The sequence below is a fragment of the Syngnathus leptorhynchus genome, chromosome 9 (assembly GCF_054491065.1).
Source record: "Syngnathus leptorhynchus isolate UIUO chromosome 9, UIUO_Slep, whole genome shotgun sequence".
NCBI classification, from domain to species: domain Eukaryota; kingdom Metazoa; phylum Chordata; class Actinopteri; order Syngnathiformes; family Syngnathidae; genus Syngnathus; species Syngnathus leptorhynchus.
Window position 1 is genome coordinate 7,806,725 of NC_141203.1, and position 27,632 is coordinate 7,834,356.

General features: G+C 42.6%; 2 protein-coding genes across 3 annotated transcripts; one reads left to right on the forward strand and one right to left on the reverse strand.

Moving 5' to 3' along the window:
• On the forward strand, window positions 1–22,121 carry tbl1x (transducin beta like 1 X-linked). Of its 2 annotated transcripts, none has more exons than XM_085920149.1 (15): window positions 1–608; window positions 15,335–15,440; window positions 16,475–16,620; window positions 16,699–16,918; window positions 17,777–17,909; window positions 18,268–18,409; window positions 18,495–18,558; window positions 18,676–18,773; window positions 19,000–19,060; window positions 19,155–19,276; window positions 19,367–19,441; window positions 19,543–19,670; window positions 19,993–20,158; window positions 20,242–20,343; window positions 20,507–22,121. In XM_085920149.1, the coding sequence occupies exons 2-15, from the start codon at window positions 15,383–15,385 to the stop codon at window positions 20,531–20,533; spliced, it is 1,542 nt and encodes a 513-aa protein (XP_085776275.1). In that variant the 5' UTR covers window positions 1–608; window positions 15,335–15,382; the 3' UTR covers window positions 20,534–22,121. The 2 variants fall into 2 exon arrangements, with proteins under 2 accessions (XP_085776275.1, XP_085776276.1); XM_085920150.1 differs by lacking the exon at window positions 1–608 and adding an exon at window positions 12,238–12,441.
• Window positions 21,470–27,632, reverse strand: gpr143 (G protein-coupled receptor 143). Its single transcript, XM_085920151.1, has 9 exons — window positions 27,355–27,632; window positions 26,315–26,424; window positions 26,154–26,248; window positions 25,750–25,842; window positions 25,469–25,578; window positions 25,275–25,383; window positions 25,082–25,199; window positions 24,595–24,850; window positions 21,470–22,811 (listed from the first exon to the last, which is right to left on the reverse strand). The coding sequence occupies exons 1-9, from the start codon at window positions 27,608–27,610 to the stop codon at window positions 22,708–22,710; spliced, it is 1,251 nt and encodes a 416-aa protein (XP_085776277.1). The 5' UTR covers window positions 27,611–27,632; the 3' UTR covers window positions 21,470–22,707.

Sequence of the window (27,632 nt, forward strand, 5' to 3'; positions counted from 1 at the left end):
GAATGTCGTTGTGAGTTCCACGTAACGACTAGTGTCTTTGTGGTGAAGTAAACAGCCGCATTGGAAGCTTGATACTTGTTTAATAAAAATACAAGGCGGCCAAAACATGGCCGCTGTGAGAGATACGAGATCTAAAATGGCAGACAGACGTAATTAATTACATTTTGATATGTGCGTTCAATATTCAGGTTTAAGGTCAGTTCGAAGCAACCTCCCATCCCCCACTTCGCTCTCTCTCCCTTGTTGTATTCAAAGGTCTCTCTACCACTGGCGTTGAGCGCCTGCTTGCTGCCGTCTCTTTACGCGTCCCCCCTCCCTCGTCCTCAGTGAACGGCGAACTCCTCCGTAGTAGCCCGCAGTGGCGACACGCTAACTCGGCTTTTATTATTATTTTTTTTCTTTACGCCCCCCCTCCCCCATTACCGGGGACGTAGCCGATTTGGCACCCCCACCCCGAAAAAAAAAATACACCAGCGGTCGGAATTTGAAATATGACGCTTAGTAAAATGGGAGGAAAGTCGTCGCTAGCTTGTTGAAGTTGGGAGAATATCCTTGTGGAAGAGGCGGCGGCGGTGGACACCACGAGTTCACTCTCGTAATATCGAAAGGTACGCTTCCAAGTTGCTCTTTGAAATAAAAACTACAAGGTGGGATCGCGTTTATTGTTGTTGTGGGGAAGAAATGAGTGCATATGGCGCTGAACGTGTATGAGTGTGAGCTACCGGCTCATATCCCCATTGACTCTACACGTGTGTTGAAATTCCTGTCTGTCCCCCTTTAATTTCCCCAATTTTAATTCTTTATTATTCCCGTGTGCCTCTATATTTATAACTGTTTACCCACGGTGGTGTTTACACGCGTTTCCGATCCTCCATTCACGCACAAAAACAAGTTTTAAGAGGCTTTTTGTTGTTGTTGCTTATTTTGACAAAGGACAACAATAAGTACTTAAGCTTGAAAATCACAATACTTTACCTTCTTTTACTAACCTACTTTCCATTCTCTTTGCTCTCCTGTTATATAATTTTGTAAATATTTATATTGAAATGTAGACTTAAGAGACAGTTGAGTGGGGGATGGGAATGCCATTCAACTGTACTATAGGTTGCTTCTCGGTTTTCAAGAAACTGTTCATGTTACTGTACATACATCTAATGTTACCCTTCCCAAATGACTGGGTGTAAACTCCCCAGTGGTTTCAGTTCAAACAAAATAAACATAGCTATGAGGGTTTGTGCACATCAACCCTTAATCAGACCAATACCCCTCATTGGAGCCATACAAATCCTCTTATTTAACGTAAAACTGATCTAATTATAATCTGTATTTCATCGTTACAACATCAGGTATGTGCAGACACTTCTGAGGGTCAATACAGGGCAAGCGATACCAGATAATCGATGCAAATGATTGAAATGTAAATGGGTCTGATTGGGCCTGTGATGTGTATTATAAAAATAATACAACACTAATAATCAAAAAGAGTTGATATTGTTCAGCCAGCCCAAGGGCTTTTACCACCTATCTTGCACAACTCCAAAAACTAAAGAGTGAAAATTGTGTGGATCCAGTTTAAACCTACTTTACCATCTTGTTCAACCAGATTTCTCACCAAAGTTGAGCATTTGCCATGAACCCTTAATTGCGGTCATTTTAAGAAACTGTTTTAGTGCCAGGCGTTAAAAGAACAATAGTGTTTTATGACCGCCTTTCAACTTCTCTAATGTTCCCATTCACTAACTATGTCAGTGTGTACATTGAATGTCATTAATGCTTCTCATTGAGGGGTGGATGAGTTGGTCATGTTTTACTTTTTGGGTGCAGTGTCTAAAATCATTGTTTTGTTTGGATTGTTTTCTGTGGATGCTTACACTTTGTACAGTTACAGCAAAGTCAGCTACTTGAACTGTGAGATGACGCTACCTTATTTCCATCTTTAGAATTGAACAGAAGACCTCATTTTATGGAACAACTTGTCATTTGGCCAAGCCATTCAAAGCTGCCAGGGGACTTGGAGCCGATTCACTTAACAGATAGCAACAAACCCATTGGTTCATTTCAAAGGACTCTGTTTTGAAAACAGCTTTATATCCTGTGCAAAAGTAGGGCAAGGAAGTCCCGAGAAAGTCAGTGACGACGCTCTGCTGCTGTAACGCCTGTATCAAGCTGTCCAAATATTTTAGTTGCAATATTTACTTATGATAGGCCATGGGGTTGATTGTGGTGGCGATTCTCTCCCTCCAAAAGGGACATTGCAGTGCGCATGGGCCTCCAGCCAACTGGCAGACTCAACGGTTACTCTAAAATAACGTCCTTACAAGTACCAGTCAGTGCAAGGCTACAATTATTTATTTATGCTGGATTTTCATTTACTGTGGTTGTGTTTATATCTCGAACGAGTCGTTTGGTATCGAACGTAGATATTGTGTCGATATAATGTAAATAAAATGTTGCGATAGGCAGTGTTTGAGGTTGATGGATGAAAGTTGACTAGGCTAGGCAGTGTCTAATGGCTTCTGTTTTCCGCACTCATTGCAACCTTAGTAAAAGAAATATTGACATATCTGCAACAAGTTTGAGTTAGTAATTATGTAGATATCGTCGCAGTCGGGCGGAAATCTTTTGGGTCCAAAAATAATACCCACAACTCGTATGCATTATTGTTTAAGAATCAAAAATCATTTTAAAATTTTTGAGTTTCAGACTTCGCAAATCTGTTGTTCTGTCAAGGAACGGCAAAACAGACTCGTTTGTTTTCTATTAAAAACAGTCGTAAGAAATAATAGTAGATTGTAATCCAAATGGTTGCGGCGTTGACAATTAAGGTGTGGGCGCAGTTTGCTTTTAAGTCAGAGCAATGGAATGATACAAGGAAGAGATGAAGGATATGGAAAATCTGTGGTTTAGGAACGAATAAAGTGATCTGCAGTTTACAGTAACTAGGGCAAAGGCTTGGTGTGTGTGTGTGGGTTTTTTTTTTCCCCCAACATGGAATCAACAGGATTCCGTAGCGTATTCTTAGTCTTGTATAAAGTCGCTTGATGTGTTTCTGCGTCTTTCATTTCCAACCATGTCTATATGACGACAGTGGCCGCAGTTTGAGCCCGATTGATTGTGGTATATATAATGCTGATATATATATATATATATATATATATATATATATATATATATATATATATATATATATATATATGTTCTCAGTGTTATGTTTGAATTTTAACTATGCAGTTTCATTTGTGATTGTTTAATAAAAAAAAGATATATCTAATCTTTGCTTGTGACTTTGCGATCATGGGAGACAAATACCGCAATGTGTCTCACAGTGTTTATGAAAAGACCTCTCTCTCTCACTCTCTCTTTCTCTCTCTCCCCTAACCTTCTCAAAATACAAAATCAGGCACCTTATTTAAAATGTTTGTGTGTTGTAAAATTCCAAGGCTCATTGAGGTCTGCACCGCCCGCCACAAAGACATTTTACGTTATATCCGCGGCGTAACAGCTGCATGACGATGACTGAACTAAAGTCCCAGAGAGAACTGGCCCAAGGGCAGGGCCCGTGAAGGACTCTACGCCGGAGAGCTGACTCATGATTACTGAAACAATCACTTAAATATGTATTAGCAAAGTAAGAATTGAAGCAGTTATGAGCCGAAGCAGAGATGCCAAGACAGTTATGCAAGCTATTAAGTAAATTGGTGTGGTTGATGGCTTGAGAGGCAGCAGTTAAATGGAGTGGTAGAATGCTGCTAATGGAGAAATAGCTTGGATGCAAGATGAGGAAATATCGGAGAGTACAGGAATCCCCCCCTCTTCCACTGAAGTGGTTATGTTTCCTAATAACTTATTTGTACACACGAAGAACAAAAGTCAAAACATGGTGACAATATGCGGCAGTCTCTTGTGGTTCGAGTTTGTGTACCGTCTTCTTAAATCCCTAGTACGGTCAAAGGTCCCTTTATACGAACGCGGCCAGAGATTCCGTTACCCTCTGTGTGCAAATAGAGCTTGGCGGCAGTTTACAGGTAAACCCCAAAGGTCAGATTCAAAAGTAGAAGGAACTGGCTTCAGGGTTCCACTGCTTGTTTTTGTTGCCTTGTTGCTCATTCAACGCGAATAACATGCTGTATTTGAGGTTGGATTTTTTTTTAAGTGACTGCTACTGGCTCTCATTTATTTAGTAAAAAATACATTGACTCAATATCCAAGTTAAGGTTAGCATTTGGGTTCCTAAAACAATCGTAATAACCCGTGAACACGCCTCAACGGACAGAGCCACTCGCGCATTGATATATCTGGATTAAACCCGCAACACACATTGACGTCATGGGGCAAATAAATGTCATTTCCGCTTGTTACTTTCTACCATAAATGAAACACATTAGAGTCATCTCACTCACCACGAGAATAAAGCAGTGGGCTGCTTTCCCCCGCTCTCCATCACCATTGACTACATCTGCTTGTGTGAATTACAAGCCAGACGTATGAACTCGAATATACTGTCTATAGACCCAAAGTGTTCTTTTCACTGTTGAAACAGAAAATAATGTGAAATCCCCATACTTCGTGTGCTACAAAGAGCATTCATTTCCTGAGCAGTACCATTGTGATGAATTCTGTGGCCTGAGAAAGTTATGACAGCGTTGGTTAATGTGCGTTGTGAAGCTATGGATAAACTTCTCAATTGCGCAAAGTGGTTGCTCGCGCTGGTATGAATATTTTAAGACAAGCGGCAACCGAAATAACCGAAGCTAGCTATTCTCATCCACAACCAGGTTATTTTCATACACCACCAGATTGTGTCACGTTCTTGTCCGGCCATGCTGCAAAGATTATCGTAGTCCAGCAATGGCAACCGATGGACGAGTCGTAATTCCTCTGTAACTTTGCCATTCGGAAGACGAGATACACGTGATTGTTAGTGTACTCATTAGTTGGTCATTGCAGGGTTGTAAAATTGACTCATCAACCTGTTGGTCAATCCTTGTAATTTCTTCTATATGACTGTTGCATCCACAGAATGTTCATTTTACGCATTTGTTTACCCCGGATGAGATGTAGTTTTGCAAGCACCTTTTAACGGAGGCAAGAGCACGGATAATTTTCAGCACACGACTTGACTGTGACACCCCTGCATGGGCTTTGACATGTCTCAGATCTTGGATGATCATACCTTTGTGCGATATTTGGTACCTGCTGTTCTGGGGGGAGTGAAGACAGATTGCAGGCACAGGTGACAGGATGGATTCATGTTGTCTGATTCAATCTTGAACTCAAATGCAGTTCTGTCTTTGTCATATGCGATTGTGCCCGGATATTGTGTTAGTTATAAATGTAACATTTGCAGATTTTTCATAGCACACCTTAGTCACAGTCTGTGATTCTCCTCTTGCAAACTCCTTTCACACCTACCGAAAATATTCCTGGTCCTTGCAGAGGTGACAGTACAGTACATCGCTGTAATGGTGGTTACAATATTGGATCAGTCTGTCTAAGCAGAGTCCCAGAATAAAACAGGAAGAGCAGCTCGCACACAACCCATGTGGTGTTCGAACAGATTTTTGTTTTCTAGACTTTATAGTCATTAACACACGACTTGGCAGCATTGACACTTTGTATGCCAACAGATCTTGCAATATTACACCAAAACTATTGCGGCTTCTGCACGTCCTTGTTACCTTGTCATCAAAAGTCTTCATATTTTGAAAGCCAAATAAGATATTGACCTCTACTGATCTATATTGTCCTTGCTTGTCCTATCCAAACATTTAGACATCTTCACATCCAAAAGTACATTTTGCACCCATTTTTTTTTAACCCACCCATTCAATCATGCGTTGAATTGGAATGAATAGAATGACCATGAGCTTATTTCAAAAGCACTTTCATATCTCTTTTTTTCCAAATAAAACTGTAGTTAAGTGAAAATGCTGCTGTATCTGTGGAGAATGGTTTGTGCTTCTAGAAAGTTGAACGTTTTTGTTTGTGTAATCTGTGAATACTCGTTGCTCTTATCGAGAGGAGCTAGTAAAATATATAGGTCGGAGGGGCCACCGACTTTTTTTTTTTAAGTTAGTGATTAGTGCAAAGGGCTTACAAACTTCAAAAATGAAATTTCACGTGTTGTGAAATGAACATGTTGACCTTGCTCGTCTTTACGTAATGGCGCGTTAACCGATAGAATTTGTGAAATGGATTCTGAAATGTCCTAAGCTTGCTTACTGTATCTGCTCTGGTTAGCCCAAACATATCTCAAACTGTGTAAGCTGAGCAAGCCAAGACCTCAAGTCATAAAAAGAAATTGTAAATCCAGCTTTTCCTTTACTGGAGAGTAAAGACAAAGACTAGCAGTGCAGTTTGCTAAGCATATTTCTTGTTTTTAAAGAGATGCCAAAACAACACATCCATTACCGCCTTTTTGTCTCTGTTCATTGGCGGACGAAGCGTTTTCAGTACAGAGCTGCAGTTTGATGATTGGCCGATGGTGAATAACCTCTGCGCAACAGCAGAAATGGAATAGAAAGGAAACAGCGAACAAAGCTTTCTCGATGTTATAAATAGCCTCGTGCCAAGAGGAAATAACCCAAAATGTTGGATGTCTTCCATTGCTGTCCTCTGTTTACTGTGTCTCTTTTTCGTTGAAATTGTTGGCGGGTTCTGTTGTGTTGAGCTGCTGTAATGTCACACTATTTATGTCTTACCCCTCCCTGCTGTGGAAACGCCAGCCGCTTTGGGGTTTACCCTCTAAAGTCTGCAGTGGCTAGTTGAACTGCAGCATTGAGTGAAAACATGACTAAAGAAGTCCTGTGGCTGGACAAAGCATTTCAAGAAAGGAAATTACAGTGATACAATTAGAACAATTTCTTTTCTGGAGTTGCAAGCAAAAAATTGAATTATAAGAAGCAGATGGTGGCAGAAAATTACACACAAAAAACAGGCAGGTAGTGAATGTTTCCTTAAAAAAAAAAGGCCAAGTACTTCCTTCATCTGCTTTATTGCCACTCCCAGTTGGAGTGTATTATAAAACGAAACAACGAATTTTGTGTTTTGTCATAAACCTCACCCCATTATCTTAGCCTCACAAAATGCCGCTATCTTAATGCTAACACAATGCAAAACACCCTTGATGAGCTAACCGAACAAACAACGTTGCGGTGGTTAAATGCAACGGATGTTTGAACACAAACGGTGTAGCAACACTTGTAGGCAGACAATATAATATGCAGTTACCTGGATACTTATTGGACTACTTCAAAAATAGTTGAAAAGACCAGAAAAACTGGTACGAGAAGCTTTCACTAGGCCAACAACAACATTGGAGGAGCATCAGGAATTTTTGGGAAGTACCGACTACTTAGCTCAGAAGTTCTCAACTGTTGTCACCCCGGGACTTATGTTTTCCTGTTGTCAAGTCGTGACCCATTTTTATAAATCAGGAAAAATGTCTTTGAGGATACATATTTTAAACATACACACAAACATAGTAAAGTTACAGTAAGTATCGTATTGGTTTAAAAGAAACAAAGATTGAATTGAAAACAGCAGTTCGTATGTTCGCACCTTTATAAACCAAACCAAACCCTTGTAAAAAAAAAGAAATTGCCCTATCTGGCTGCTATCTATCCCAAATGAATCTGCGACCCACTTTTGGGTCCTGACCCACCAGTTGCACATCATTGCTTCAGTACATGTGACAATAATCTCATCATCTTCACGTCTCTGGGCTGTGACGTACGGTGGTGAAACCTTATCTTACAAAGACAAACATCCAAGGCCTGCTACATTTTGCAAAGACACACTTAAAATCCTGCAAACGCTTGTGGGAAAATGTGTGTTGGTTGAATGCAAACAAGGTCGAACATTCTGGGCCATAATACAAAAGATACGGTTGGTACAAATACAAAGCTGCGCAAGAAATCAAAATGGTGGTAACGTCATGGGATCAGTTTTTCTCGAGTTTGTACTTTCAATGTTGTTAATGTTAGTGATTCCAATAAGGTGTTTTTACTTTCTGTATGTTTGATGTCTTTAGCCGCTGTGTTTCGAAATGCGTTAGGTGTCACGCCGATTGCAATTTTAAGTAGTTAAGTGCCATCGCCAACTACTGGTCTAAATATTGTGATCTAAATATTACAGCATTTTAGATCATTTCTTTTTGGTTAATGCGACGTTTTTTTTTTGTTGCAAGCAGGAATTTGAAAGTCCTGCTGCATTTGTCGCATGCACTAAACCCGAGCTCATGTGGGCGTAGTTTTAGCATCGCACCGTACGCATATGAGAAAAAGACATGGCTCGGAATGAAACTGAGTATTTCGGTTTGACCTCAAAGTCAGATGGAAGGGAAGCGCGAGGAGTGTGGGGGCTGCTTCGGGTGGCATGAGCAGCTGTTGACAGAAAAGCGAGATCTTCCGGTTGCCATAGTAACATTTGTATTGCCCACACTGCTGTGCGCGTCGCCGTGTTTATAGCTTATTTGTGCAGCCCTCCTGATACCGACGGAAAAAAAGATAATTGCCCAGCCCGGGCTTTTGTGTTGACAACTTGCCACCTCAAGGACAGTGTTTCTTTCTTTTAGCTTTGCACTTGGCAATCTGTACTAAGACCAAAGATATGGCTGTAAGTAACTCGCATTTGACGTCATATAGTGCAAACCGTGCTTGCCATACATCCATTTATAACATTTCCTTCTGACAAAAAATAAATAAATGACAGTTTCACATCCTGTCAGTAGTGAGGTACTTCTCGGTTCTCCACATACTACATGTTTAATGTCTCACAGATGCACACTTTGTCTTCTGACAAATCACACAACATAAAGGACCTGTCACACTGGCTCACGTTGGCCTAGATTTGATTCTGCCAGTACATCTTCTACCATCTTGTATGTGTAGAAAAGCAGAAATGATGGCGATCCGTGTTGAACTCGCATCATTGTAGTCTTTTCGGGTTGTATTGCGTGGGAGCCATTAAGATAGCAGATTATGTATTGCATGTACGTATCTTGTACTGAGGCGCTGTCTGTGTCCTGCAATCTCCTTCCACGCACGCACAATATATTCATTGCCACCCACCCCCACGCTGTCGGAGACACATGCAGGCCGCCTGCGCTTACTCCCAACAGCATCCGTATCAGGCTATTTGACTAATAGATAAGGCTGGACATGGGGGGGGGGGGGGGGTTTGCTGGACAACTCATGCAATAAATGGTTTAATCTTTGTTTTGTACAGTGGTACTATAAAGGAGACACTGGTAAGGGAAGAAGTTACCTTGATGTTAACCGGCAGTTTCATTTGTTTGAGATTGTAAAAGAAAGCGCACTTGACTGCCATATGCTTGTTGCTCGTGGTTGATATCATTTTGATTTATACTCGTGTGACAATGTGAAAAAATGAGATGCGTAAGCACCTTACACATCTTTATTAACCCTCCTCATTTGTCATTAAAATTAATATATTGTTCGACCTTTCCGAGGTATCACTGTACCTCAGTTATAGTCGCCAGATAATGAGTCAGAGCGCATTAGAACTGACGACTTGGCGGCGATTAATCCCCCGGGGCCATTTGTTCAACGTCAAAATATTTTTATACATATCCCCCCTTCTGGAGTCAGTGAAAATGTTGATGTCTGACGTGAAAATTAGCCCTTATCGTATGCACGTATCTATTCTAAACAACAGAAGTTTCTGAAATCTCACAGGCTTGTCAAAGGAACGTTGATGTGAGTCAGATTGAAGACAATATTAATATCAGACCCTCTGCAAAAGGGCTGTTGAAATGAGCCAACCATAATGTCCTCATGCTTGATAGCACTGCACCACATCAAAACTCGTCAAGAGCTGCACTGGTACGTTGATGTTTTCTTTTAAAGTGTTCTTTTGTAGAGGACAGCATTTCCCACAGAATTTGATTCGCCTTGTGGTATCTCCATTTCTATGGAATCCATCCCATATTCTTATTTACAAGCAAATCATTCATCAAAGCGAGATATCTCATGTTCACATCTGCCCCACTATGCTTGTTTCCGACCAGTCATATTAGCGCGTCACATGATCTTGCGCATCGCTAATCGAGTGTGAGACATTTAAAGTCATCAATGTGGTCAGACTCCAAAGGGGTTCTGATTTACAGATCAATCCCTAATCCACAAATCTGGATCCAAGGATGGAGTGAACTGACAAATTGATCTAATCCAGTGGGCTAAATGGACGTTCGCTAAAATGCTCCCGCAAAGAATCAAATTTTTTCACCATCCCCCATTTATCGGGCAGGCAGGGAGTACACACATCCATATGCCACAATAGCATACTCGGTTATTTATCGGACAAGAAAATGCCTATGTAAGCCTTATTGTACAGAAAATCCATTGAAAAATGAGCTTTGGGATCACTACAACCTGGGTGACAAGAAGCCGGTTGGGATGACCCATTTCATTGTGAACCTGCTTAAAGGAGCCGTAGGTTTGAGGTCCCAGGTCCCAGGTTGCTGGTGTGACCTCTTTGTGCCAAGGAAAGATCTGTAATGTGTAGCCGATCATCAGCCAGTCATTTTATTATCCGTCGTGACTTAAAGGAATGTTAACCAGTGGGTAATTTGCTGAACCACTTTGCTGGCGACGAGTGACTCAGAACAGACAAGCCGCACGTCGAATCAGGAAACAGGAATCGGCCGTGTGAGTTGTGGCTGAAACCAGGTTTTTTTCCCTCCCGGATTCATGACCCTGAAATAGTGCAGTGTTTTTCCCTCCTGTCTTTGGATATAAATCGAGTGGTCCTCAGTGTTATCACTTCCCCACCAGTGTTTTCCTGTTTTATGTCGGGGATGGGGGGGCGGGGGCGCGCTATGAAGTGCACAAATTGTTGTTGTGATTACCTGTTTTTAGGATCATTATATATCACCCTGCCCCCATTCCACCATTCCTCTCTCCCCCTTCTTCTCGCTTCTACTTCCCCTCCCCCACACTCCCTGGCCAAGCTTTCCCCCTCCCCCGCTCAAGACTGCAGCCCAACCAGAAGCTTCAAAGGCGGGTTTTACTCAGCAGAGTAGTTCAAGAGAAAATGGCTGCTGTTTCCAGGTCTTGTTTGCACATCTGTCAGGAGGTGACTGTTCAGGAGAAAATGGGGTCCCTGCTATGCTGGTTTCAGCGGCATTCTTTTCGCAGACCTGCATGGGCTGGAGAAGGCTGCTTTTTGTTTTGCACGTTTGAATCAACATCCCGTTTTTGGGAGGATTGCTATTTTCCATTCATTATGAGTGGAATTTGGTGATGTTTCGTTATCTCGGAATCCGTGCAATCATTTACAAGCTTTTCTGATTGACCGAATATGTGGATTAAATGAGTGCTGGAATTCATATTATCTACAGCGATGAATAAATTGGGGCCTATAGCTACCGAGTAGCGTATTGTCTATTTTTAGACTGCCATAAATGCAGCACTGTCTTGGTTCAGCGGCTTTATTGCAAAAGATGTCTCGACATCCATAAATGTTAACATTGCACCATTTTTTAATGCCTCGCCTTTCTGTACATAATGCGTATGAAGGCGAAGGGGACGTGGGGGGATGGGGAAATTGCAGCCTTGCTCCAAAATGCACAGGGCTCATCGGCACAACACCACACATTTTTCCAGCAATTTTTTTTTTGTACAAGGCAGTTAAGTGCCATCTGTTTATTTTGTGTTGCATACACAGGAAATCCTGCATTTACGCTCTCAGTTCCACAGCTGCATTGGCTATTATGTGTGCATATTGGATCATAAATTCCAGGCATGACCACTACCAATTATCAGCTATGGGGATGGTGTGTTTCTATTTTATTTATATATATTTTTTTCTAGATTTGCTGTGGAAGACTTAGCGTCTATCTTGTTTTGCTTTTCTTTTCACAAGAATACTTTTGCCGTTTACAGGCACATAGCGTCGTACATTTTGTTTTATTTCAAGACAAACAAGTCAACAATCACTTGGATCTTTGCGCATAATCGCCCTTATCATGAAATAAGGTTCAGTCTGTTCCAGGGTTGAAAAATGTTGTTCTCTATGTAGTGTTTATAGGACTTGCTCAAACTAACCATCACAGACACGTACGTGTTTTGAAGTCCTCTTCCTAAACACAGAGCAGAAAACTAGAACAAGGCTTTCATGTTCCCTCTTCTTACATCCACGGACATAAAGGTATTAAATGATATTCTATATATATGTACTGAGTAGGTTAGGCTCATAAATTATCCTGGTTAGTGATAGAATAGCATGTTGTAATTGATTAATGTTAGTATGAACATTTCGTGTTATTTTAACAGTGTGTTCTTTGTATTTTCACTCATGTTTGAAAAAAACAAATTGACTTGTTGGTGTCAAATAAAGACAGACAGTTGGGATTTCTGCATCGGATCCATGAAAAAGAACAAAAAACCTCAAGGTGTAACTGTAGGGCTGCTTGATGTTGTGAGTAGTATTCCACTTTTTACTTTGAACCAAATCGAATGATATTGTCTGATTCTGTGAATCTGTCGTCCAAATGTATATATTTTTTTCGTTCCCAGCTACCATGCATAAGTCTTCTTTTAAATTCATGTCAAATTTTAGGGCAGAGCAATAGTCAATACCAAAAATATATCGACACAAATTTTCCCTCAAACCTTTGCTGGCACCATGTTACGCCATCTGCACAGACATGTCAACTGCATTGTCCTGTATACAAACTACTGATGACCATCTATTTGCATGCTCTTATCAGTTTTGGCCGAGGCCCATGAAACCTCTTAGCCAATGTAGCTAAACAAAAATAATCTCTTAGCCACACTTGAAAGTCATTCACCACATCATCTTGAGTTTTAATGTTGCTAAACTTTTCAAAGCTGCTCGTCATTTTGCACAACCTTGCAAGTTTGTTCTTATGCAGAAGTCAATGCGGTAGTCACATCTTACTTCCATTCTCGGTTTGTGTCAACAGTACTCACTCTCACTCGGTACTCAACCCTCACTACCATGACTAAACACTGGCATATACACACAATGCGGAAACGTCATTTGAGAAGTCATGTAATTATATTGTCACAAATTATATGTGTTACTGGAGAATTGTGGTATTACTCAGTTTTATTATTCAATTCATAATGACATTTCTGCTTTGAAGTTAGATGCAGGGGTTTGACAAGTTTCCCTGGGAGAATTTTGATCAACCAACGTCGCTTATGCCAGCATAGTGAGCATGGAAAATATTTACACGGCCTCACCCTGTTTCTGTTTTAGTGTCAGGGAATTAGTGTATTGGATCACATTTTGCCGAGGGACCCGCTTGGATTCTATCGTTCATGACCAGAATTTAAACCCTGGTCCCCGGTGTCAAAAAAGCGGCAACGTTACCCAATCAACCATCCAATGCATTGCGTGAGCTGCAGCGACTGCAAAATTAGTCTGTAACCTAACCTAGAACATATTGTATTAATAACGTACCATTGTTAGTTGAAACAAACTCTATGATGTTTGTACACTAGTATTATGTTGAAAGGAGCTTAGCATAGCTTTCTACCTGCGAACAGAGACGCACGTTTGTTAGCAACATATCTCTAAACCAAGTTGCGCTCGTGGAAACGTACCCGAACTGCTGTGTAAAAGCAAGCTAGAGAGCTAAAGCTTTTATTCGGCATGCTTTTCACGCATGACATTGATGTTGTTTGGTGTGACTGAGCTCGAGTCCACCACGGCAGACATTAGTGTTCCCATGACAACAAGGTTACCCACTTAGCGGTCGACGTGAGTGAGGAGTCACTTATATAAAGATAACGTTTGTAGGCGGTGCAGCAATTTCACAAACAGTGCTTGTACTGTTCATTTTTTAACCACAAATGAGATGATTACAGCTGACTAAAAGTCACATTTCGCATACACCTGTAATACCCTACTCTTAATCAATTAAAAAAAATTCTAACGCGAGACAGTCACACAAAGAGCTTGATGCTGCTTTTATAAGCTGCTAACTATAATTTGAAAGAATTGCTCTGGAACGGCTGGAAACAGATCTCTATCTGCTCTTTATTTTTGTCTCGTAAACTGCCCCCCCCCACTCCCTCTAATCCAAATGTTACCAGAACTGACAAGCTAAGCAGAGAGCCTTTCATAGTCCACTCATCACCTCACTGTGGATAAACCTTCAAGCATTTTGTCAGATATGGAGGGCCTAGGTAGTAATGTTCAGGGATCACAGCTGGTCTGATTGATGCTGATGCCTTTGCTCCATCTCTAGCGGGGCCTGAGCGCCTTCAGGCTTCCCTGGAATTAAGTGTGCCGTTTGTTTTCTTGTTGTTGTTGCTGCTGCTGTTGTGACTGGGCTTTCACGAGCCCCCTCAAGTGTAAGCTAATGGGCGGTGTGGTCAAATCAGGACACATTCGCTTCGAAATGAAGGTACGCACGTTTTTTTTTGTTTCCATGCAGAGGAAGGCCAGAGATATTTTGCCTTTTTGAATTAATTTGCTGAAGCAAGGGAGGAGTCCATGGAAAGGGAAATGTGTCGTAATAATAACGTCTTACAAATGCTGTGAGTCTCTTCTGCTTTCCTTCTTTTGTAATTTGCTGGACATTTTTAATCGGGTGCTTCCTTTCCAGAACTCCGTTTATCCCACTGGGAGACAGCGGAACAAAACGCATTGTACCTGCATGAATTAAAACTGTTAGTTTAATTACGGAACCTCTGCTGTGGTTCATTAAGGTGAAGTCCCATAACAAAGATTATAGCAAGGTGAAAGAGTTAATCATTCCTTTTGAGGAACTTGGTCACCCCCTCTGGCTGTGCTCTCTTTGGTAATTGGGACAACACTGTTGTCTGTATTTTGCTCCATCGCTCTTGTTGCTACGTTACCAAAGGGGAATTGGAGTAGCCACGGGCGGTGTTAGCAATTCAAGTTGGACGACCATACATGCCTTATACCTGATGCAACATTGATTCCTAAGCAAGTATTCCGGGTGCGGTTCAGTTTGCCCGAAAAGGAAAAACAGCTCGTAGGCTTAATAGTACAATCTAATTCCACTGCCATTTTCCCCCTACATTGACAGAATTTGTCAGTTGCTTTTTATCAATATTTAGAGTTTTCATCTTGTATCACGGCTCTTTCGCCATCACTCTGCGGTTTGCCAGGTCACAAGGGGCACCGCGTGGTTTTCTGGTGAAAAACCAATCATATTTATTCCAGTAAGAAAAAGGTGAACCGTGTCTGCGCATGGTCATCTGGCAGACATTCTTGCTGTTTGTGTGGAACAGATAAAAAGATGCGCCGTTGCAGTGATGTGAGTGCCGAGACGTATTATTAATTCCGCTTCTATTTTTGTATCTCTCTCCAGGAGTGAGCCGAGCCTTCCAACAGACCTCCGCTGTTTCTTTGGGCTAAAATGAGTATTACCAGTGACGAAGTGAACTTCTTGGTCTACAGATACCTCCAAGAATCAGGTTGGTCTTCTAAAGCTGACACTGATGCAATTCAGTTTGATTCCATTTGTTTTTACCTGATTAAAAAATATATATAAAGAAGGTCATGTTGACTCTAGTGTTACATAAAAATGGCTCATGAAAGACTAGTTTTGATCGCCATTATCTTTTCTTTCTGACATGATAAGTCTCCTGTTTAGACTTGCAGAATTTAAACAATAGAGTCGACAGAACTGTTGTGGGGTGTGTTTACGACATCGCTGTTGTGCGTCGTGTAGTCGCATTACTTAGGTATGAGAAACTACACGCACATACGCCTAAGACTGTTTATGGTAAGACCTGCAAGAACAAGCAGTTGGATGCACGTGTACAGTGTTTCTTTGCAGTGGCATCGCCAACTATTGGCTCAGCGGGAGCATTACAGTGATGCGTAGTCTTAATTTAGTTTTTGTTGCTATCATTTTAGTAGATTACGTTGGCAGTTATATTCTTGCTGTTCTCTCGGTTTATATTTAAAGTTGATGATCTCCCGAGATTTGAAAATTAAGACTGAATACAAAAAAAGACAAATACAATCAGGAGATGCCTGAGGTTATGTACTGTTTGAATGTATGCGTGTATGTTTTGTGAGCAAAAGGTTTGTTAAATTGGGCCCCATTGTGACTGACTTTTGCAGCAAAGGTCTCTTTAAACCGTTGACTTGCATGCGTGGAGAGCACAGTGGGTCGATCCACAGCTGTCAAAATCAGAAGAGTGGTTTAACTGCCGTATAATATGTAATTTCCTAGAAACTGAAGTCCCCCCCGTTAGTCTGTTATATAATCCCTAACTTTCATTCCATACATAACACAAATGTGCACGCGTTGGTGTCGCCAAACACAAATATTGGTGGAAACCCCTTTATAGTCGCAATGACCACAGACTGAAAGAAATCTCAATTTCCTCTAAATAGGTCAATCGAAATTGAGTCTCAATGACTTTCAGATGTTAGACGTGTTATGTAACTGGGTCTGAGGAAGGAACGGGACTGAGAAACATATGATTTGTGCTTTCAGGTTTCTCTCACTCAGCGTTCACCTTTGGCATCGAGAGCCACATCAGCCAGTCCAACATCAATGGTACACTAGTGCCCCCTGCAGCCCTCATCTCCATCCTGCAGAAAGGGCTCCAGTATGTGGAGGCAGAGATTAGCATCAATGAGGTGAGATAAGATTAACAACTGTCCGTATTGTCACAAAAGGTTTCGTGCAATGAGTCGCTCACAACACTTTTTTGTTAGGACGGAACGGTCTTCGACGGCCGGCCGATCGAGTCGCTGTCGCTCATCGACGCCGTGATGCCCGACGTGGTGCAGACGCGGCAGCAGGCTTTCCGCGACAAGCTGGCCCAGCAGCAGGCCGCTTGCCCCATGACGGCGTCCACGTCTGGAAACCAGTCCAATGCGCCAAAGAATGGCGACGCCACCGTCAACGGGGAGGAGAACGGCACCCACAACATGAGTATGTTAAAGACCATGGAAAGGGATACAAATAATTCTTTTTGGGGGGGGAGGGGGGTTGCAAAGAATGGCCACGTAGATGTTTCAATTGCGCACAAACGTTCCAATAATAGAAATGGTGATTTACAGAGATAAATGCACCACTGTTGTATTGTTGAAGTTGTGTTTTAAATTGTCGCTGAGGAACACGCAGTTATGCTATTTCTGTAGCTGATGCAGCTATCAACCATCCTGCTTACACAGCAGAAATACAAGCCCTTATCAGGTGTGCCTTGTAAACTCAACTGTGTTGCCTGGTGGAAATATTTCTTTTTAAGGCACTTCCTTATTTTAATGCATACACAAACGGTCCATCCAAATGTGTGCTGCGATAATAGGAGATTGAGGTTACTGTCCTTATCTATATATTTTGTAATGGATGCTGCTTTATCTACCCGCTCACCAATTGGTTTGCTTCAGAAGCGCCGGAGTGGCAAATAATGCGATCCTAGCAGAATGTGCTATAGTTGGCGCTTTGCAGCTTGATGTGTTAGTGAAACCTGAGAGGTGTGGATCAGGTGGATTGCGAACGGGCGAATGAGATAGAGATAGAGAGAGAGAGAAAGAGAGAGAATGTTTGTGTCAACATGGACTTGGGGGATTTAATTTCAAGGTGTCAGCAGCAGAGGAAGTTTAGATGTGAGCGAGGCTTTACTTTCTTTGTGTAAAGAAAAGTGAAACTCAGGTTGTTTTAAAGCTGAATCCTTCACCTTGACATAAAGCGACAATTCTGTGCTGATGTCCAAATAATAAAGAACAGCGTGCACACGTCCGTTAATGTTCTTTTTTTTCGCATGTTGACATTTTGTTGCGTTCTCAGATAACCATTGTGAGTCAATGGAGATGGATGTGGACGTGGAGATACCCGCCAGCAAAGCCACAGTGCTGCGAGGTCACGAGTCGGAAGTGTTCATCTGCGCCTGGAACCCTGTCAGTGATCTGCTGGCCTCGGGGTAAGCTGGAAGGCCCTCGTGTGTGTTTGTGAGTTTGTGTGACAAAGCTGACCTGAATTAGGTAGGGAAAAACAAAAGAGTGACACCTTGTATGCGGCAGACCTTGGCTCTGTTGTCGAACGCGCTTTCACTGCTCAGACCATCAATGGTGTGGAACTTACAACTCATGAGCCGTGAGGACGTTTTATGTGACCTGCCATGGATTTCCAAATCAATTCAAGCTTAAGAGGAGTCATTAAAAACGACTCTAATACCCACACACGATACTTAGGACTGACTTCAAAAAAACATCAACGCACCCAATAATTAATGCCTGATTTACATGAACCCTAACAGTCTTGGTATTTATCTGCTTTAGTTCGGGGGACTCCACCGCCAGAATCTGGAACCTGAACGAGAACAACAACTCCAACTCCACCCAACTGGTACTGCGGCATTGTATCCGAGAAGGCGGGCAGGATGTCCCCAGCAACAAAGATGTCACCTCTCTAGACTGGAATGTAGGTCCCAGCTGCTTCGTGCGCGCGTCTTGTTGTCGTCGTCCAGACTTTTGCGTTAAGAGCCGCGTGTCTTTCCACCCGCCAGAGCGACGGAACGCTCCTAGCGACAGGCTCGTACGACGGTTTTGCCAGGATATGGACGAAGGACGGTATGTTCTGTCATTTGTGCGCTACTGCGGGACCATTAACCTCGGTATTAATTTGGGGCTGGGGGTTTATCAAGCTTGGGGTCTCTGCTATAACACAACATTGCTGTTTTCCATTAGGAAATCTGGCGAGCACCTTGGGACAGCACAAGGGTCCCATATTTGCACTCAAGTGGAACAAGAAGGGGAACTCCATTCTCAGTGCTGGCGTAGATAAGGTAGTTCATGATGCCATTTGTCTGTCCCTAGCTGTGAAACGTAAGCTTGTTTTATTCAGGGATGCGCCAGTATCTTTGTTTTTCAGAGCGAGAATGAGTAATGCAATCATAAAGTACATATTGTCATGGAAACTAAGCTTGTGAAATATCAACTTGGGAGTTGAGCATATTTACACCCACTGATTTATGATGCATCACTTTGATATGCTAAACTTGATTTTCCCAGACGACAATCATTTGGGACGCACACACAGGAGAAGCCAAACAGCAGTTCCCCTTTCACTCAGGTAAAGTATGTTCAATCAAGTATGTGGGGCAATCTGAAAAGACGCCAGCAGCATTTCTTAACGAGCATGGTTTTTTTTTCCCGACTTCCCACAGCTCCAGCTCTGGATGTGGACTGGCAGAACAATACCACCTTTGCCTCGTGCAGCACGGACATGTGCATCCACGTGTGTCGCCTCGGCAGCGATCGACCACTCAAGACCTTCCAGGGTCACACTGTAAGTAAAATACGCTTGGCTCCGTAGAACTCCTGATAGAATGTCCTGGGGGAGCCACGATAATGAACGCTACGTGTGTGTGTGTGGTAGAACGAGGTTAACGCCATTAAGTGGGATCCATCGGGAATGCTGCTCGCATCTTGCTCAGACGACATGACCTTAAAGGTGAGAGCAGCGCTCTGCTTCGGGATTTCAAGACAAAGAACACACCAGAGTGTGGAGGCTTCTTGATGTTTATGTCTCCTTCCCTATTTTCTTTCTTCTAGATCTGGAGTATGAAACAGGAAACGTGCGTCCACGATCTGCAGGCTCACAGTAAAGAGATTTACACCATCAAGTGGAGTCCGACCGGACCCGGCACGAGCAATCCTAACTCCAACATCATGCTGGCCAGGTGGGATAGAGCCCTGATAACAGAACTGGTACCCCAAGCGACGCGATATGGCGCTTTTAACTCTCGGTGACCCGCGGCAGTGCAGCCTGACCCACATGTTCACGCATGTGTTCCACTTCCCACAACAAAAGAATGCACTAACAAGCTTATACTTCACGCAGGAAATAAAACTGTCATTGTCAGCACCACTAATGCAACTTCCTCATCTCAAGCAAACCAGCAGCAGCGTTAAAAGCCCCATATAGTTTATTATCTGGGATAAGAAACAAAAAAGCACTGGTGGTGTATTTATTTTTCGGCGCTTCCTTCCGCACACCTGCAGCGCGTCGTTTGATTCGACGGTGCGGCTCTGGGATGTCGAGCGAGGCGTCTGCATCCACACGCTAACCAAGCACCAGGAGCCCGTCTACAGCGTGGCCTTCAGCCCGGACGGCAAACACCTCGCCAGCGGCTCCTTTGACAAGTGTGTGCACATTTGGAACACCACGGTGAGTCACCGCCACAGCCACATCTCCTCGAGGCTGACCAGAAATCCTCTTCTTATTCCGTTTTTTTCCTCGTGTCCTTCCAGACCGGGGCTTTGGTGCACAGCTATAGAGGTACTGGTGGGATCTTTGAAGTGTGCTGGAATAGCACCGGGGACAAAGTTGGCGCCAGCGCCTCAGACGGCTCGGTAAGTGCCCACACAATTGAATTATCACCTTAGAACTGATACCGGAGAAAGACAACAGTATCGGGCGTTCTCCTAAGAAGGAGTGATAATAAAAGACAATTAGGAGTTCACACAAAGTTTCAAGATGCAGAAGGTCTCCCAACACAAGTCTTTTCCCGTGCAGGTATGTGTCCTCGACCTCCGGAAATAGCGGAATTGGCCGGCGAATTGTTGGAATGTGCAGCAGACTGCCTTCTGTAGACATCAGCAAATGCTCTCTGTGCTCCTGGAGGGGGGGCGTGGCACGTAGGCGGAGTTAGATACAACAACAACAACAACAAAACTCACAGGAGCAACTACAAGGACAAAAAAAAAAAACCAGACAAAAAAGGAGCGACTCACCACCATGCAGGGGTGAAGCCGTCAGACATGGAGCGTTTTGAGGATGAGTCCAATTGGAGGGCGGCGAAGACAACATCGGAGCTACCGCCGACTCCCCGAGTTTTTATGAGGTGTCTCGTGAGGAAGCGCTGCCATCCGCCACTCCTCCCTCCCTCCCGCCCGCTGCGGTGGTCCGCTGCAGCCGGCCGCTTGGCAGGAAAGGTGACTTAACCGAAACGCATGCCTAAAGGCAGCCATCGATGGAAAGGAGGCTTGCAGAATTCCTCCCCGCAACTCAGCGGTGACACAATGAGGATCAGCAACCATAGCGAAGCCTCGCTTCCGATGGAGGACGGCTCGTCCGAAGACCCCCGTCGCCCCCCCCTACGTCCTTCTCGCCACAGATAGACTTGAAAGTGCGAAATGGTGGAGTGTGGAGTGTGCAGTTTCTGGACACCAGTCCACCCAAAAATACAAACCTCCAAAACCGGCCCAATTTGCTCAATAATTGGAAACAACACGGACAAAAAATGAGTGAAAAGTGTGGTTTACAAAGAGAATTTTTGCCCTTTTTTGGATGTACATGTAAAGAATGTAAAGATATGTAAATTAGATTAATACACAGACTTATATACTGTGTATATATGTTTATATACAGTCCACCTTATTGACGTCACGTTAGGGGCTCACTAATGGCTAGAGCGGTCTTTGCTGACGGGCCGCAACGAGGCCGCTTTTTAATTCAAAACGTCTTTTTCCAGTGAAGGCACCAACGGCAAAATTTACGAAATCATCATAGTCGTCGTCTTCATGTTCAGTTGCGTGTTCACATTGCGTGTTGAATGGGCTGTACAAAGCCACACCCACCAAACTAGAAAACAAGTTATGGCGGGTTAGCATTTCCACATTTTTGGTTTTTGGGCACACCCCCCTTCTCAATCCCCAAGACATAATTCTACTGAACCATCTGAATCCAATCCGAAATGTTAAATTTATCTTTTAATGGTTTGAGCTTGAAAAAAAAAAAAAGCATTTCCACTACCATTCCTTTGCTGTCAAGTTGCGCTCAATATGAAGTGCACTTTTTTTTCTTTCCTCACAATGGCTTTCGCAATTTTTGGTGATAAGTGAAACGCCCCTTGGTCCCCTTTCATATTTTTTTTTTTTCTGTCAGGTGTCACAATAGGATGTCAACGGGTGGTCCATCGTTTTTCTGACTTTTTCAGAGCCATTATTGTCTGTGTCAGACTGAGAAATTGGGCTGTGGGTTTGGTGGCCAATGTGGATGAAAGGCTGTGACAGCTACTATTACTATGTCTCTGGCGCACCCTGGTCCAGGGTGTGGTCACCCGTTTCAAGACAAAACATTCAAGTCGTTCAGTGTCTCAAATAAATCACTCTATTTTGATATCAGAACACTTGCGCATTCAATTGTCATTTCTTTGTTTTGTTCTTTTTAATCAAACTTTACAAATGGAAATCTCTCTGAATCGTTTGCGAAACCGATGCTCCTTCATTTGGAAAATAAAAAGTCAAAAATTTAATAAAAGGTTTTAGGAAATGGCAAGCCAATGTAGGTTCAGCCCAATTTGTGTCATCTTGAGCAATCAAAAAACAACTGTTTCATGAAGCAAATTTGAAGCTTCATTTTCCCATCAATAATAAACGGCCCGGTGGCATTACACCTTGACCATGCCCTTGCACAACACACCTCAGTCACTAGCAATGTAAGAAACATATTTGCTATTTTATAAGAATAAAAGCTAAAAAAACCCACAAATAATTGGTAGAATACAGCCATGATGCTAAATAAAATAACTTATTGAGCAGAAAAGACTTAACTGTGAGTCGCCAAGAAGAACATGTTTAACGTTCTCAAGGTCACTAGAAGCCACACAAGGGAATGAGAAAATGAGTCGTGTTATAGATACTAAAGAGATCTACTGTTTTTTTTTTTCTTTTCTTTCTTTTTACCAGCTGTAGTTAAGTGCGATGTGACGTTGGCTAGTGCTTCCCTGACGTCCCCAAGGATTCCTCATCAGCATCTATATCGGCATAGTCTGGTAGCTCGCTGGATATGTGGATTTCAACTGTGCTAGATTCTGAACCTAGCGAGACAAAACAGGGGAGGGGGCACCGTATTACTTATTTGTTTTAAATGCATTTTTCTTTTGCAAATGCATTCTGGGAAATACCTTTGCTAAATAAAAGACTAGGGTGGGAAATAAGGTGAGGTCATGACATTTTCTTTGAATGCATTGCATTGAATGCATTTGGCTAAAACAAAATGCCAAAAATATTTCCCATCTTATAGATAAATGTGTACGTTAAGTCTTCATTTGTGGCCCACGTCATGCAGAAAGATTTGAAATCATCATGTGTGGATCATTCGAAAACCTCCAGACATGAGTGGAGAAAGCAAATCCAGCATTCCAGTCAACAACAATTCCATAAGAAATTGCATATGAATGCACAAAAAAGAATGAAAGGGAAATACAATCCAAATATTGCACAGCATATCAGCAATCTCAGAATACCATGAAAATATGTACACTAGTAGTAGTAGTGGCTGTATTAGAATTAAGGATTAGGATTTCCATCTGCTTAATTTTTACTTCTTAGAGCACCCTCTTTGGCCGCAAGAAGCTACCGGTATTGTACTTCTATTTTATCATTTGATAAAAATACAGTATCACACTTCTATTTAGCTAGTAGCTAATTGACTTGACTGAAACTCCTATTTTGTGTGTATTTGTGTGCACATGTTTTTTGAGCAGTAAAATATAACGCCCCCCCTTTTTACCAAATGCCCCCAACAGTTCAACTCAGACGTGTTAATTCCAACCTTCTGCCTTCCATTATTTCACATGGGAGAAAAAAAATGCATGGAAATGAGACCAAATTAATCAAATGAATTAGTTCAACACATGCTGGTGTTATGAATGGTGTCATTTAATTCGGCTTTGGTAATTGCTTCAACATGTCTTTTTTTGGAGCAGGACATCACGTTGGCTGTCCCAGTGACGATTTTAATATAAAGGCAAACAATGTGACTCAAGATGAACAGAGAGACAACACTGAGAGGGGCCAAAAAGGTTAGTGACAATCTCCAGAAGATTCCACTGCGTCAGATTGTAAATCTACTTTGCAAATGCTTCACGAGCTCGTGACATATTGGGTGTTTTCACTGGACCGGAACGTAATGGAATCATCTGTGTTATATTATTCTGATTGATCATGAGCCGCTGGGATAACCATCACATGTCTCTGTCTTATTTTCCTCCCTGAGCAAAACAGGAAATGAAAAGCTAGATCCAAAGTGTGATGCAAGAGCAATCGTTTGCATCACACATTGTATTTTGTTTCGTGACCAACAAGGGATGTGAGAAAACTTTCAGGACTGGTGTCACAAAAGAGTTATTTTAAATTCAAACTACAAGTTTTATGAGGATTTTTTTTTTTTTTTTTTTTAATTCCTTGCAGTTTGAGTGACCCCATTTTACATCATGCTCCATGGACCAGGGAGTCTTCTTCCAACTAAAAGCTGATGGACAGTTAGACTTTTTCCCTTAAATTTGGCATTTTTTTCACAAGTTCACCCTTGTCCAATTATGAGAACCCTACATGGTGAATAAGAAGCGAATTGATCCGTGGAAAGCAAACAATTATACAGGATGTGACGTGTACTCCAAGTTTTATTCTCATTATCTCCAGCAGAGGGCAGCAACAGTACCGGTAAATACAAAAACTTGATCACAGTGTGCGGAGTTCTGCATAAATAAAACCTCACATTTTAGAATCTTCCGTCAAAAACAATAAGCAGTCCATTCATCCGTCATCACCAGCCCTCATACATCGGCGAGCTATTGGGGGCGCCGCGAGGCCAATTACCTTCTGAGAGGACGCTGATGGCGTCGGACTGCGGCTGCCCGTTGCCGTTCATGTTTTTCTTGGCCTCCTGCACGTGACTCTGGTAGAGCAGGGCTGTGCCCACCATGGAGTTGTGTCCCCCCGCATTGGCCACTGACGTGGACGCTGACTCCCAGGCCAGCTCCCGCCTCCCCCGCGGACTCAGGTCCACGTCGAAGCCCGTCCAGCCGTGGAAGGCCAATGTGTTGAGGAAGGCCTGCATGGGGTTCAAGATTCCCTGAGACGAAAAATGACACACATCAGTGAGGGTATGCTATACCAACCTCATTTTTAGGTATCGGGTCCTTGTGAAGGCTACTGATACCATGCACCGATATTTTAGGTAAAACAAATTTAACAATATTTGTGGGAACAGTTATTCATAAAAGATATGATTTTTTAAAGAAAATCTCAAAATAATTATCACCACACCCCTAAACTAAACTAATTAGTGTGTTTTGAAATTTACCATGATAAACCATGTGATCAAGGCAGCATTTCTGATATTCCTGAGGCTGCTGTCGTCAATGTTCCCCTGCATCTCCAGGTAGAAGAGCAGGCTCTCGTTGATGATGTTGGGACTCCAGCTGGAACATCACAAAAATATGATGAGCACACAAAAAATACAAAAAACACTGTAGTGAAGAAGACCAAAAACCTACCAAATAAAGAACACCAGCATAATTTTAAAGAAACGTATCTTTATGGCACTGGCAAGCCGCCGCTCATTTTCTGTGTAGATCCCTTGACGTCCTTTTAGCAACGATGTCACTGAATGAAGATGAAAAAAAGGATGCCTTTTTTTCATATTTGTAAATTTGGGTCAGATAATTCTGATGTAGTCCAAAAAGCTGACCTGCGGATGTGGTCCGGTGGAAGAAGATGGGGTTGGCCACAAGGACTAAGAGCATGGGCGCATACGTAGTGACGTAGTGAGGGATGGCGTGCTGGAAGCCTTGTTCACAGCTGAGCAAATAGGAAATCCACAAAAAAGTTAAATATCACAGGAGACAAAAAAAATGTCTCATGAATGTTAATGAAAAGCATGGACGTTAGCTTAGTATTGTGGAATCGATTCGCAACGGAGGTATAAAAAGGAAGCGCCAACATTGTGGAAGCTGAGCGTTAGGATCTTACTTGGAAATGGAAGGATAGTAGAGCATGGCTACGCCCTCGATACAAAGCAGCAAAGCCAGACCCCATGTGATCATGTGGTACAGGATAATGGTGCTGAGGGAAAAAGGGAACAAGTCATGGGACCACGCAACACATGCCGCGGCTCTTTGTCCTCGGCTTGGGTTTGATAATAAATCTTTTAACTAGTTCAAGTATGACTCCCTACTACGTACTAAACAAGGAATTACATTCAGTCAAAAGAACTTTAAAAGCCCTGGCTTCCAAACATTCCTGTAATTCTGCGTTTACACAAATGACCACCAAGCACACTATTGTATTTGCACAATTTATAATCTACTAAACACGTTCACTACATATCCTATAAGTGACAGTTTCTTTTAAAAACAATTATAAAATTGTTCCACCTGATTCCTGCAGACGTCTTGACCACCAGGAAGACGTCGATGGCGTAACAAAAGGTCCACCAGAATGAAGCGCTGTAGAACAACTGGATCCACATCTGCAAAGGTACAAGAGTGTCTTTAACCAACTGTGATTTTTTTTTTTTTTTTTGTAGACGACTTACTGCGCTGCCGATACAGAAGACGTCCGGCCAAGTTTCTGTACTGTTGGCCTCGGAGATCTGTTCCACCGTGTTGGGTAGGCCCACCCAAAGAGAGGACCTCAAAATGATACCTGGAGAGGTAACGCAAAGTTATTCACCAGCAATGGATTATGAAGTAACCACAAACTGGTTCATTAGCCAAACTAATGTCAGTCATCAAATAGGACAAATCGTTCATACAACATGTGCACATCAAGTTTCCTTTGGTGGCATCTGCTTTCATTGACACTGTGCAGTACCATCCAAACGCCACACCTCAAATCGACTCAAATAGTCTTCTCATTTCCCCTTTACTGTCAAACTGAAGTTTACAGTAACACCGTTAAAGCTTAAATTTGAACAAATAAATGCCATACTTCAAATGGATGACTATTTGTTTCCCATTACTATGAGTGTTACATTCATTTCATGCAATAGACAGAACACAGCACTGGTATGTAAACATGACATTTGTGATGCTGGAATTTGCACAGAAAAATGAACGCCACACCTCAAATACGTAAATGCCCCCTTATTTTTGGTGAACAGTGTGGAAAAATTAGTTGGGTGTGAATCCACCTCAGCCACAATAGGAATTAGCTGCATCATAAACAAAATGAATGGATGGATGGATGAGGTATTTTTGAGGATGGATGGATGGATGGATGGATGGATGGATGGATGGATGGATGGATGGATGGATGGATGGATGGATGGATGGCAACTGTGCATATAATTCATACAGCTGTACAAGACACTTAGCACTGTTTCAAAAATGCTAAAGTATCACATTATAATGCGAGTTTTCAAAACAGTATTCATTTTTCCTATTTTGAACTGGTTCGATGATGCAAAGTGTACGTAATGTTGTGCATAACCATTGCAGAACACGCTTTTGCAGCAAATCAACTTGCTTGGATTAGAAGATACCCAAAAGTAGTTGCAAAGTAGTATAAAAGTCACTCCAAGTGTTAAAACCAACAACAAAAAAAGTTTGTCTAATGCTAGTACGAAAAAGTCACCTGTGCATCCCAAAATGTCACACACGCTGATGATGAAAAGTATCCGTGATGAAGACGCGGGTCTGGGCAGCGGATACTGGCCGATCCTCCTGTAGCCTTTCCTCTTGGGTAGAATCTGCAGGACGGTGAAGAGCACGCTCACAACCGCGCTGGCCGCTGTCACAACTCCGAACAGGAGCGGCTGGAAAGTGACCACCAGCTCGGTGGCCGCGTCCCGATTTGCGCAGCAGAACGTCTCCAGCCGCGGTGACGCCATGACGGAGTCGGCCCGGCTAACT

Bases quoted from the DNA above. Each gene is read 5' to 3' on its own strand.
- tbl1x (XM_085920149.1), top strand. From the start codon at position 15,383: ATGAGTATTACCAGTGACGAAGTGAACTTCTTGGTCTACAGATACCTC. The intron at 18,410-18,494 runs GTAGGTCCCAGC...TCCACCCGCCAG, and splicing joins TCACCTCTCTAGACTGGAAT to AGCGACGGAACGCTCCTAGC. The intron at 20,159-20,241 runs GTGAGTCACCGC...GTGTCCTTCCAG, and splicing joins TGCACATTTGGAACACCACG to ACCGGGGCTTTGGTGCACAG.
- gpr143 (XM_085920151.1), bottom strand. From the start codon at position 27,610: ATGGCGTCACCGCGGCTGGAGACGTTCTGCTGCGCAAATCGGGACGCG. The intron at 26,249-26,314 runs GTAAGTCGTCTA...GTACCTTTGCAG, and splicing joins TCTTCTGTATCGGCAGCGCA to ATGTGGATCCAGTTGTTCTA. The intron at 25,384-25,468 runs GTCAGCTTTTTG...ATCTTCATTCAG, and splicing joins CCACCGGACCACATCCGCAG to TGACATCGTTGCTAAAAGGA.